General features: G+C 56.2%; 1 protein-coding gene across 1 annotated transcript in view; it reads left to right on the forward strand.

Moving 5' to 3' along the window:
• PREX1 (phosphatidylinositol-3,4,5-trisphosphate dependent Rac exchange factor 1) overlaps positions 1-13438 on the forward strand; it is a 211067-nt gene that overhangs the window by 144473 nt on the left and 53156 nt on the right. Inside the window, 4 exon segments of the mRNA XM_004698311.2 lie at positions 2684-2833; positions 5043-5190; positions 12932-13032; positions 13258-13361. Of these exon segments, the coding sequence (XP_004698368.1) occupies positions 2684-2833; positions 5043-5190; positions 12932-13032; positions 13258-13361 (503 nt within the window).

Raw genomic sequence — 13438 nt, forward strand, 5'->3', positions numbered from 1 at the left:
GGGGGGGTTGCTTGGTTTGGTGGTGATGCTTCCAAAGCCAGCGTTCTTGAAGCGAGACGTGCATGCAAGAGGCCAGCAGCCAGGTAGCCCCTCAGTGTCTCCCTTCTCTAGCCCAGCTGTGACGGAGGTGCCCCAAGCAGGAGGCTTTAAAGAACAGAAATGCATTTTCTCCCAGTGAAGAGGGGTCAAGCCCAAGCTCAAGCCCCTCCGTGGGCTTGGAGGGCAGGCCCTCTCAGCTTCTGTGGTGCTGGCTAGCCTCAGGTCCCTACCCACCCTCGGGGGGTGGCCACCCCCCACCAGAGCTTGCTAGCTCTGCTCCGGCTTCTCGTCATATTGCTTAGGAGTGGTCAGGTTCTGGGCACCCCCTATGGTGGGCATGACCTCATCGGCATAACCAGGAGCCCTGTTCCCAAACTGGCCAGCATCTGCAGGCACTGCGGGTTTTGCGATCCGCACGCAAACTGCCCTTCCTAGGGTTTCCGAGCCTGTCAGTCATCACAGAGGCTGACAGCCTCATGCTCGCCCTCAGAGTGGCAGATAGGTTTGACTTGCCGGCCGTGTGGTTAGCAGCCAAATGCCCAACCCACAGTGCCACTAGCACCCCTTTCATCACCTCTTTCTGTGGGGCACAATTCGGTCAGTGACACGCAGGCTCAGACATAAACTCCAGGCAGCCCTCACCTGCTCCTCCTCGGTCACAGTCCCTTCCCACCAGCGGCTGTCAGCTCTGTCCCAGTTCTGTGCTCATGGCTTTGTTAAAGCGGTTTTACCTCCTAACTGTGCATCGAGGAGCCTCGGTGGTATCACAGGTCACAAGTCGGGCTGCTCAGCCCAAGGTTGGCAGTTCGAGCCTACCAGGGGCTGCACGGGGGAAAAGACAGACCGTGACAGCCTCAGGAACCCACAGGCGCGGTTCTGTTCCCTCCCATCATGTGGGGAGTCATTTGTGTCGCAGCCCGCATCACTGAGCATCACAGTGGGTGTCTTCCTCTTTGACCCTACCCTGCACGTGGGAATGCTACCACGTGGGTTCTTCTGCATCACGTGGGTGAGATTGTCCCAGCTCTCTGTGTGGAACTTGTTAATCTCTGAGACTGCTCAGGAATCCTAGTGGGCTGTGCATTGGGCTGCCTAGCCAACCTCCAGGTCAACAGTTCAAATCCACCAGCAGCTCCAAGGGAGAAAGATGAGGCTGCTGCTCTCCTAGAGAGTTCTAGCCTTGGAAACCCCAGAGAGCAGCGCTGCCCTGCCCTGTAGGGTCACTGTGAATTGCAGGTTTGGTGAAAGGAGCCCCCCTTTGTGGCCAGTCCACAGGGAGCTGTTCTCTTGGTGATGGACTCTCGGTCGTTTCCATTGCCCCTCCAGGCATGTCCCTCCCTGTTTATTGTGCTTTGCTTTATTTCACGCTTGCCGCACGGTGGACACGTTGAAGGTAAGACAGTCCCGTGTCCAGCAAGTCCATGGACACAGTTTTTCTGCCATTAAGTGCTCACTTTATGCCCCTGTGCCACCTTCTGGCCCTTCTCACAGTGCTGTAGACTTACGTCGTGCTGCCGATCAGCTAGGGTCTTGTGGAAACATCACTGCTGTGCACGCCAGGAAGTCACGTGTCTCACGCCACTTGTTTTATTGCGCAGCCACTCTGTAGCCGTGGCCTGGAATGGACCACAGTGTCTCCAAGGCCTGCCTGTGGAGTGTCCCCATGGGGGCCAGTCCCCCATGCCGCCATGCCACCGGCACTTTCTGCACGTATGGGGATGCCAAGCCATCTCCCAGGCAGCTCTGGCTGGGTGTGCCCCTGGGATTGTCTGGGGCAAGTTTCTGGGTTGGCTTTGAGTCATTGGACCCTCTGGCACTCGCAGGACACCCATGGCCCCTGCTTAGATCTAGGGAACGACTCTCTTCAGTACACTAGTGACTGCCATCGGCTTTCGTTCAGCATCCAAACCAACAATGCGTAGGCACAATGTGGCTGGCACCGAGGTTAGAAATAACCTGAGTGCTTGTGGGAGACAGTGGAGGAGGCTGGGAAGTTCTCCCGGGCTCCGGGCAGAGGTCTCCCATGAACAGCTCTTGTGCTGCTTTGGGCTCTGAGGTCCCGGAAAACCAAAACCAAACGTGTGGCCACCCTGATGGTCGGCAACTTCACAGGTGTGCAGTGCCCCACGGCATCACCAGTGTCCGTTTTCGGAAGCAGGTTGCAGGCCTTTCTCCTGCAGCCCCTCGGGGTGGGCATGAACCGCCCTCCTGGGCTTAGCAGTTGTGTGTGCTGCCAACCCAACGCCCCTGGCAACCCCGCAGGGCAGACCTGACCTGCTCCACAGGGCTCCCTAGACACTGAAGCAGACCGCCTCTTCTTCCTCTCAAAGGGCGGCTGGTGACTTAGAACCTCCGACTTTGTGGTTCACGGCGAGATGCTTAACCCATGCATAACCAGGGCTCCTCACGTCCCTGAGGGGGTGGGAGGTGTGTTCTCTCCCACTGTGGAGCAGACTGGGGAGTGGGGGGCACCAGAAGAGCCAGCAGTGCAGCTCCCAGATCCTGGTTGTCGCTGATGCCCTGGCGACCATCCCGAGTGGGAAGGGCTGGCCTCCACTCTAGACCACGAGGTCTTCTGTGTGATGCTGAGAGCCGCGTGGCTGCATCCACGCTCACCCTCTTTTGTCTCCTGTCCTGCCCCCAGCGGATTACCATAGCAATGGCTACACCGTCACCAATGGCTGGAAGATCCACAACACGGCCAAGAACAAGTGGTTTGTCTGCATGGCCAAGACGGCCGAGGAGAAGCAGAAGTGGCTGGACGCCATCATCCGCGAGCGGGAACAACGCGAGAGTGAGTGCTGGCCCTCCCCAGAGTGGAGGGGGCGGCTGGGGGGGCCTCCCTAGACCCCTGGGATGTCCACAGCTACAGGGGTAGGGCTGTGCTTAGAATTCCAGCAGGCGAGAATGCAGAGGGACAGAGAGAGGGGCATTTCCCATAGTCCCTCACTCTCCTATCATAGGCCACACTCCCAAGGAAGTATCCTCAAGCTACCACTTGATTTGATGGACTTGGCTCCTCCCTTAGCCAGGAGTGTCTAGTTGATATGAAATCATCTAATGACCACAGGGAGCTCTCTGGAACTATTTCTTAACGTGATGGTACCTCCGAGGCTGCCCAGGATGCCCTGTCCCTGCCCATTAGACAGATGCTGAAACTGAGGCCCAGGCAGGAGCAGGGACTCGCCCCAGGTGATGATGATGGGCTTGTTCAGTGGGGAATTCTCGACACCCTTTGCTTTAAATAAATAAATAAATTTGGGGGGGTGGTAAGTAAATTAGTTGGACACCCATCACTCTTGGGGGTTGGAATCTCAGGTGTTGCCCCACGTGCCCCTGTCCCCTTGGAGGTCCCCCAGGCCTCACCCCTCTGTGGTCCCCGTCTCTTCTCTCTGAATTTGTCTGTCTTTGAGAAGTCACCAAGTCTGGGAGGGAAGCCCGGTGGGGCCACCAGCAGGCTCGGCCAGGGTGCCCTCTGGACCTGGGGCAGCTGAAGAGCTCCCCGAAGGAAGTGGCAGGGCAGTGAGGCTGGGGATGAGCATGGCTCTGTGGATGGGGGCGGGGGGCATTTACTGTGCAGAGAGCTCCAGGTGGGGAAGGGGGAGCTTGGCGTGTTTAGGGGAGAGTTACTTTGGTGATCTTGTCTGTAAGCGGGGAAACAATTCCCACGGCAGAGGGTGGCTTTGAGGCTCCATTGAGCTCTTTGAACCAACCTTGCTTGGAAATCTGACTCATGGCCCGCAGAGCCTCCTTCAGCTCCCATTTTACAGAAGAGGAAACTGAGGCCAGTCTCCTCCATACCAGCTGTCTACTTGAAGTCATTGGGTCCATCATGCCCTCAGACCTAGCTTGCCTGCAACAAGACTCCCGGGATTCCCTTCTGCTTTCTGCCCCACCCGCTCACTCTTCCAGCCGACTTCCCGAGCTCAGCAGATGGGGTCCTTTCCGCCAGAGGCCCGCCTAGGTGTTGATACCCGACTTGGATAGGTCAGCGAGGTCTTCCGCTAATGGGTCCACCTGTCTCCTTTCCCTGCCCCGTGGTCACCTCTCACCAATGGGGACCCAGCCAGGCTCGATGTATTGCTTCCCTTTTCTCTTTATTCTTTCTGAGGAAAGTTAGACAGACCTCTAAGGGTTTTATTTTTATTCTCATTTTCTGATTTTAAATATTACCTATAAATTTAGTTAAATGCCATCAGGCCAAATGCACTCTGTCTTTGGCCCTGGGTCAGGCGGTCTGTAACCGTTGCTCAGTGTTGGGTGTGCAGTCGGGGCTGAGGTGGGGGGTCAGGGTGTGGCCTGGATGTACCTTGATCTGTGTCTTTGTGGGCAGAATTGAAGGCTGTGGTCGGGGCTGTGCATATCTGATCACTGCGGCTCGAGTGTGGCCCTCAGGGGTCTGGATCCTGAGAGTCAGGGTATTGTTCCTGCCCAGCCTGGGTCCAGATCCTGGTTCTCCCACTTCTCACCAGGAAATCTTAGAGACCTTTAGCATCTCCCGGCCGCACTTCTTAACCTGTAAATTGGGGGTAATGCTGTAGTGGGTTTCCTGGGAGGACTGAGAGGCAGATAGAAAAGCATCCTCTGCTGTTGTTGGTCACAGCTGCTCCCGGGATGGGGTGGGCTGTGGGGCGGGGAATGGATTCAGGGCCCTGTGTGTGGCCTGGAAGGGCAGCTGGACTTCCACCGCTGCCCGGAATGACATTCTCCCCGGGCTGCCCCGTCGCCTCTGAATTTGGAACTCTACCCAGCAGAGTGGTGAGAATGAGGCTCTGGAGTCTGACTCCCGGGCCAAAGGCTTGGCCCCCGATGAATCCAGAACTTGAACCTCTCTGGGCCTCAGCTTTGTCCCTGTAGGATGGGGCGACAGGCTCTTGGGAGGATCCAACGGCAGGTGCCTCTCACGGTGACGGCAGGTGGGCTGTAGAGGGTTGCTGGGCTGTACGGAGAGCTTCCCCCAAGCTCTGGTGGTCTGCCCAGCGCTGACCCTGTCCCTTCCACAGGCCTGAAGCTGGGCATGGAGCGGGACGCTTATGTCATGATTGCAGAGAAGGGGGAGAAGCTGTACCACATGATGATGAGCAGGAAGGTGAACCTCATCAAGGACCGCCGGAGGAAGCTGAGCACTGTCCCCAAGTGCTTCCTTGGCAAGTGAGTGGCTCCGCTGGCCCCCTGGGGGCTCCGCTGGAGGTGGGGCTCCTCCCAAGCCCACCCCACCCCACCCCAGCCCCCAGGGCTGCAGCCTGATCCCTGTGGAGCAGCCTTCAGAGCGCAAGAAGGCTAGTGGGGGTGGGGGTCCCCCATTTCAGAGTCTTTCTAGTTTTTGCTATTAGCCCCTCCCACAGCAAAACATAAGTGCTGTATTGTAACTTGTCCCACCCAAATGCATATGGTGTGATTGAAGACAGAGTTTCCAAAACGTAGTGTTTGATGTACTCTGAGAATTTCCATTCTGCCCTCAAGGAGCCTTTGTGGTGTAACAGGTTGCACATTGAGCTGCTAACTGCAGAGCCAGTGGTTCAAACCTCCCAATCCCTTCTCGGGAGAAAGATGGACAGCCTGGGAACCCCACAGGGCAGTTGTCCTTTGTCCTGTAGCATGTCTGTGAGTTGGATGTGATGGCAGTGGGTTTTGAGGTATTTGATTTTTTTTTTTTTTTCTGTTCTGCTCATTCCCAGCCCAACTCTTTCCTCAGTCATTTAAAACGCGGTGCTGGGCAGGACACGTGGAATCGGCTTCACAGCCTCTCACGGCTGCTGTAGCGGTCTGTTTAGTGGCCTGGCAGAGCAGCGGCTGCGGATATTTCAGACAGAGATGTCTCTAACTCAGGGAGTGAGTTAGTTACACGGGCCTTGGAAGGGCAGGGACAGCAGAGGCGGGTCCTCATTGTGGCTGAATGATCCCTACTAAGTAGCCCCTCTGGAGATCGCCCACGGTGCCTCCCTGAGATCAACTGTCACCCTGCTGTGTCCCTGCACCACCACTGCCTTCCCCAGGGCACCTTCCCAGTCCAAGAAGACCCTGGGGTCGGAGAGCACCGTGCTGTGGTGCTAAGGATAGTTATGAAGGCAGGGCAGCCCAGGAATGTTTGAAAGAACTTGATAGTTGAAGAAAGCATCTTAATCCATATCGAGAGAAGAGTCTAGACTTGGGAGCACTTCCTTAGACTGTCTGACGGCACGGACCTTGCTCTCATTTAGGGGTTCTCCTCTGCCCTGTAGGGTCTCTGAATCAGAATCGACTCGATGGTGGTGAGTTTAGTTTGAGCTTTTTGAGAAGGGGAAGATGATGGGGGAGGCGTGGTATGAGGGGGCTGAGGGCTCGGTTTAGGGGGTGTTATGTTTGAGGTGATTCCGGCGTTGAGTCCTTTGGGGTGCCAACCCTGGGTAAGAGACATACGTGCCGGAGACGTCAGCGTTTACCTGTTCTTTAAAGATCCAGACAGATGCTGGGAGAGAGCTGAGGCAGGACTAGGTGGGCTGGCAGGCTGGCGTCCTTCAGAGGAGGATCCTGGCAGGAGTGGCTGGGGAGGTGGGATGCCCACGGGCCGGGGTGGGGGCAGTGTGTGTGTTGGTGGGGAGTTTGGGATGGGATTGAGCAGGAGCCCAGGTTTGGAGGTGCCAAAGTGGAGCAGCGGGGCAAACATTAATACCGGTATTGATGGGTCATTGGATGCAAAGGGTGGAGTTGGGAGAGGTTGGCTGGTGGTAGCCTGAGGCTGGTAGTGGGAGGGGCAGACGGCAGGAGGTTTTGGAGTGCTGGGGTTCCAGAGAGATGGAGGCCGGCTTTGGGGCTTGGGCTGCCCTGTTGCTGTCAAGGGCCAGCAACCATGACTCCTTTGCCCCCATGGGAGGCTCTGGAGTTCGTGGGCCCTCAAGTCTTGCAAGCTGGGAAGCCGAGAAGGAGAGCCCGTTGCCAGCCTTTGTCAGCTAATCTCTAATCCCAGCGGAAAGGAGGTTTTACTCCCCAAGGGGCTTGCTTCCGGGGCCCAGGGGCTGGACAACCTCCCCGCCTCCCACTGAGCCTCTGGGCCAGCAGAATCCAGCCGGATGGGATAAGCAGGCCTGCGATTAGAGCCTGAAGGAGTTTCTCTGAAGTCTCCTCAGGAAGGATTAGAGGAGGTTATTTGGACTGACTATTTGAGCCGGGGCCAGGATGGCAGTTCGTTTTGTAACCGCCTGGGTCTTAGGGACCAGTCGGAGACTGCTCAGGTATAAAAGCCTCGCCACGCTGGGTTTGCATGATACCCAGCCCTGGACTCATGTCCCCCTCCTTCCGTCCAGCCAAGCCCTGCTGCTGACTCTGATGTGGCTTCATGGCACCCAAGGACTTCAATCAGAGCCAGACGTGGGCTCAAGTCCTAGGTCCCTTACTTGTCAGCTCTGTGACTCGGGGAACGTGTCTTAGCCTCGCTGCGCCCCCGCCAGTGCTCTGTTAAAGAGAGATGATAAAATGTGCCTTACAGGGCTGCTGGAGGGATGGTGGGACCGTGTGCTCCGTAGGAGTGGTGGAAATGTGCATTGGGTTTAAGGAGCTAACTGGTTGCTGTGCTCAGAGCAGAACCAACCGGTGCTGTATACAAGCAGGGAGGCCAGACCCACTGCCATCGAGCCAATTCTGACTCATCCCAACCTGTAGGGCAGAGTAGACCCGCCCCTGTGGGATTCAAAGGCTGTGGATCTGTATGGGCGCAGAGAGCCTCACCTTTCTCCCGTGGAGCAGCTGGTGTCTTTGAACCACCGACCTTGTGGTTAGCAGCCCAACACTTACCTGACAGCGCCACGAGAAGGAAGAGGATCTGAATATTATTGGAGTGGGGCAACGGCTTTGCTCCCCAGGGTCCTTAGATTGGCTCAGGCATCAAGATGATGCTTTTTTATTCGTTGTCTGTGGAGTCCCTAATTCACCCCAGCAGGGGGCAGGAGAGCGGAATTCCTGTTGTCCGGGTGCTTACAGTGCAGCGGGGAGGTCAGAAAGTTGACACTGAAGAGGGTGGTTTCTAAGGGGATAGATGCTGCTGGGAGGAGAGGGGTACATGAGGGGGAGGGTGCAGGAAGAGGAGAGGGTGGAGGTGCTTGCTCAGCCAGGGTGGGCAGGAAAGACCTCTCAGGGCGGTGACCTTTAAACCACAGCACAGATGAGCGTCAAAGATGCACGTGCTGCCTGTGGGCAGCATCCTCAGCAGAGAGAAGAGCAGGTGCAAGAGCCCTGAGGTCAGCACAGGCTTTAGAAACGGAGGCCGCAGGAGGAGGCCAGGTGGAGTGGAGTGGAGTGGGTGGGGGTGGGGGGCAGGAGACAGCCATGCAGGATCTTGGGGAAGTCGAGGCTTTCTTCTGAGTGTCCAAGGGGCCACTGGAAGATTCTCAGAAGGGGAGGGAGTAGACACGGAACTCACACAGGCCCTGGGTGTGGGCGTGGTCAGAGTTGTGAGCAGGGTCAAGGCGGGATGAGCCTGACCTGGAAGAGGAGGAGGCCTTTGGTGGGCCAGCCTCGGCCCATGCGAGGTTGCTGCTGTTAGCCCCAAGTCAGCTCTAATGCGGCTCCCTTACATATCACAGAGTCCAGTGCTGCCTGGCCCTGCGTGTCTTCACGCCACTGGCATTCTTGAGCCCAGGATTGCTCTCAGTCCAGTCCTTTACTGATGCGCACTCGGATCCAGAGCTCCCCGGTGGACAGGGCCTGTGGCCTCTGGGGCTAGTGCAGGCTTCCAGCTCCCAGTAGGTGGCCACCATGCTTTGCACAGTGTCACGGGCATCTTCCAGAGAGTTGTCAAGCAGTGAGGGTCCGTGGATGAACACGGACCACCAAGCTCCACCCCTGGGGCTCACAGCCAGAAGAAGGGGATTCTGGTCCAGGGCTTGACTGGGAGGATGTGAAGGCTGAGCTGCATGTGCCCTGGCCTGGCTTGGCCCGGCCCAGGCCTCTCCACTTCGCAAGCGCAGTGCACACCAGCTGTGCAGTTCACATCAGGGCAAGCAGGAAGGGCAGAGAGATTCACGCTGACCCTCTACCAGGCGAGGCCTCTTGGTTCCTAAGTCCCCAGCTCATCTTTCTCTCCCCCTTGTTCAGCCTTTCTGGAGTGTGGGTCCTGGCAGCCCTTGGCCCTTTGCCCCCCATGGGCTGGCTAACTTCATTCGGATCCTCCTCCTTCACGCATGGCCTTTGTGCATGCTGTTCCCTCTGCCTGAACACCCTTCCCTCTGGCCCAGCACTGTGCGCAGATGTGTTTTCCTTGGCCCACACAGTGTTTTCAGAAAAGGGGAGATTAGGTATCGCCACTTAACAGTTGGGAGTTTGCACAGGAAACTGGATTTCCGGCTTCTCTGGGAAAGCCTCGCGTCCTCCTGGATTTGAAGTTTTGGTTTTCCAGCTCAGTTGCAAGGCCTGGACGGGGCTGGTTCAATCGTGCATTGGTGGGGGGAGGGGGGAGCTGCCTCTGGCTGTGCATTCTGCATTTCGGCGGGATGGACTCAGAGGATTGCTAAATTCTGAGGCTCAGTCTGGAAGGCCCTGAGCGAATTGTATGCCAGGTGGAGCCTGAGGCCCAGAGAGGATCAGCGACTTGCCAAGATTTGCCCAGCAAGATGTGAACCCCTCTTGATCCTCAAAAAGGTGGCAAGACCCCGCTCAGGGCAGGAACAGGGGGCATAGCTGCCGCCTTCCAGGCTGCCTTCTTCTGCCCCCACATACAGGCCCTTCCTGTCCCCACTCCCTGGCCACAGGCCCGGGTCAGAAGCTCGTGGGCAGCCTCTGCTGGGTCTCCGGCTTCCGAGAGTGGGCGCCCAGCATCTGCTCCTTTCCCTCGGCTGCCAGCCCATTTGCCCCGTCTCTGGTGTTTGGTGTCTGAGAAGTGAATTGGGGGTGGACAGTACATTCATCCCATCCAGTGTTCCTGTACCCTTGCTCCTACACCCCCCTCACCCTTCCCCCAGGCTCTCTGAATACCTCTGCCCAGACTACTACCTACACACTAGGCAGGTCTTTGCTTAGCCAAAGGCTGGGATGCTAAAAATAGCCCTGCCCCCATCGGGCCCTGTAATTGGAGGCGGGACAGCTGCTTTCGATAAGCGAGAGAGCTCTGTGCTGGCCAGCTGCCACCTGCTTTTATGGAATACAGATTGCCTCGCCGGAAACAGCCCCGCTCCGGGCTTTCCCTTTTCCTGCTGACTCTGTGTGGGTTGAGTTCTGCGCTCAACCAAGAAGCATCCCCCCTCCCCCACCCCGACAGCCAGGACCCCGGGGCCTGGGTGAGCCAATGCACCATGGGGGAGGCCACACCGGGTTTCCGTTGCCCCCAGAACATTCCTTCTTGTTGCGGACTTCCTCCTCCGTTTTGTTATTTGATGATTGAGTTGTATTGGGCATTAGAGCGTAGCCAGACCCTGGGGATGCAGATGGTAATTCTTCTATTGGTACCCGGCGAGTTGGTGGTTCAAGGGCACCCAGCAGCACTTGGGAAGACAAGCCTGGTGAGCTCATTCTGAAGATCAGCCATCGAAATCCCTACGGTGCACAGTTCAAGTTTTCATGCCCGTGGAACCGCCAGGAGCCAGCGTTGGTTTGATGGCAGCTGGGTGCTTTGGGTCTAGGTCCTGGGGCTGTTGCTGAGGGTAAGACAGATAAAAATCCCTGCTGTGGGTAGCAACGATGAAACATATAACTTTCCTCTAGTTCTTTAATGCTTCCTCCCCCTCTATATCATGATCCCAATTCTACCTTACATGTCTGGCTAGACCAGAGGTCTAGATAGCAACTTGGTACAGATAGCAACTGGAAACACAGGGAATCCAGGATAGATGACTCCTTCAGGACCAGTGGTGAGAGGAGCGATACCTGGAGAGTGGAGGGAATGTGGGGTAGAAGGGGGGAACCGATGACAAGAATCTAAGTATTGCCTCCTCCCTGGGGGTTGGACAGCAGAGAAGAGGGCGGAGGGAAACATCGGACAGGGTAACATGACAAAACTATAATAATTTGTGATCTATGAAGGGTTCATGAGGGAGGGGGGAGGGGAGGGAGGGGGAAAATGAGCAACTGATATTAGGGGCTAGAGTGGGAGGCAAATGTTTTGAGAATGATGAGGGCAACAAATGTGCATATGAGCTTGACACAATGGATGGATGTATGGATTGTGATGAGAATTGTACGAGCCCCTAATAAAATAATAATAATTAAAAAATCCCTGCTTCCCTGGAGACTACACTCTGGTGGATGATAACTCACAGCAACCCGAGGACAGGTGGGACTGCCCCTGCGCTTTCTGAGCCGGCAACTCTTCTTTCTCACAATGTTTATTGTGAGTGAGGCTGTCATTTTAAAAAAAAGTTTTATTGGTACTTTGTCCATGCGGCATACAATCCAATACTTCAATTGCACCAAGAAGATGTGTGCAAGCTTTACCACAGTCAATTTGAGAACATTTTCTTTTCGTTGTACTTGTTATTTGTGTAATTTTTTTCCATTTTAGCAGAAATACACACAGCAAAACATTCACCAGTTCAACAGCTTCTATATGTGTAAATCAGAGCCATTGACTAGCCTCTTTGTGTTGTACACCATTATTGTTATCCCTCTCCAGATTGCTCCCCTGCCATTAGAATGAACTCCATGACCCCTAAGCAATTCTCTTCCTGTTTCACACAAGGTAACCATAGGTCAGGTTTGGTTTCTTTTATTCACAGGTAGTTTTCTTGATATCATAGTCACATATCATCCACCTCCATAGTTAAACTGCTTCTAAGAAGAGTTGTAGACACATCATCACAATCAGCTCTAAAGTTCTTTCCTGCCCTATAACTCTTTAGAGAGCCAGCCAACTCGTAAATAAGCCCCTCAGAAACCAAGCTCACAGCCATTGAGTTGATTTTGACTCAGGTCAACCCTATAGCCGGAGTAGAACTACCTCTGTGGGAGCAGGGAGCCTCACCTCCATTGGAGTGACTGGTGGGTCCAAGCGAATGACCTTTCTTAACCCAGTGTCTAACTCAGGATGCCCCCAGGTCCCCTAGACAGGATGATGCCAGGCAGGGGTCGATGCTGAAAAGGAAGAGACAGATGTGCAGGGAGGCCTGTGTGGGAGTAGGTCCTGGGGAAGTGACCTTGGAGCCGAGGATGGCAGGAGGGGAAGGCGTGCAGAGCTGGGCATTTCCAGATGGAGGAAGCAGCAAGTCAAAGGCCCAGAGGCAGGCATTTTTGCTGAAGGGAGAGGTGGGGTTGTGGGGGAGCCCAAGAGATGAAGTCAGGGGCAGCTGTGGAACCAGGTCACTCAGGGCCTCGTGGTCACTTGGGCCGGACTAAGGAGTCCCAGGTTAGCTCGCTCACTGCAGGGGTTGACGTTGGAGAATGACACGACTTGATGACCTTCCCACTCTGACTCCCCACAAACCCCCTCTCTGTTTGTGCGTTCATCTCCTCTGCGGTTCCTCTTTTCCTCCCTCTGCCCGCCCAGCCATGGAGCCACCCGTCAGCCACTCCCCGCTCATCTTACCAGCTGTCCGTCCACTGGTCCTCCTCCTTCCATTACCCATTTCCCCATCTACCCAGTCATTGATCTGCCTATCAAGTCTGCCTGTCTACCACCCACCAGCCCGTTCCTGCACCCGGGCCATCTATCTAGTCATCCTGCCTATCTGTCAGCCCGCCCTCTCCCCCGCCCTCCTTTCCTCCCACCTGTCCATGAGCTCTAGGGACTGGTGCATCCACCTTACTGCCCCTGGACCTGGGGTTAAGCCTGAGGCTTCCTTGTTTGGGTTCCTAGTCCTCAGAGCATGGCCAAGGGCTGTGGGCATCTAAGCCTCGCTTCCCGAAGGGGTGGGGCTGGGCCGGCTTCTTGTGGGCCCCTCTCGTCCTAGGATTGGGGGTGTCCTCTCAACTACCTCTTATCTTCCGGCAGTGAGTTTGTGGCCTGGCTCCTGGAAATTGGTGAGATCAGCAAGACGGAGGAAGGGGTCAACTTGGGCCAGGCCCTGCTGGAGAATGGGATTATCCATCATGGTGAGGGGACAGGTCTTGGTGGGGCCCTGTCGAGAGTGGCGAGGGGGACCAGTAGCACCACCCCACCTGCACGGAGAGGGCAGCTCAGCAATGCCGGGTTCAGCACAGAGCCTGGCTGGTGGGGTGGTGACATGGGGTAGCCACTAGTGAATGGGGGTGGGGTGGGGCAGGGTGTTGGAGGGCCCCAGGAACATGCCCAGCCTGACCAGGCCCTGGTCCCTCCAGTCTCTGACAAGCATCAGTTCAAGAATGAGCAGGTGATGTACCGCTTCCGCTACGATGACGGCACCTACAAGGCGAGGAGTGAGCTGGAGGACATCATGTCTAAGGTAGGGACCCTGACCACTCAGGCCCTGAGGACATCCCCTGACACTCCATACCCCCTAGGAGCCAACCCCCCTCCCCC

This window comes from Echinops telfairi, unplaced genomic scaffold (assembly GCF_000313985.2).
Source record: "Echinops telfairi isolate 266 unplaced genomic scaffold, ASM31398v2 ScPeMD7_5592;HRSCAF=6446, whole genome shotgun sequence".
In the NCBI taxonomy this organism is placed as follows: domain Eukaryota; kingdom Metazoa; phylum Chordata; class Mammalia; order Afrosoricida; family Tenrecidae; genus Echinops; species Echinops telfairi.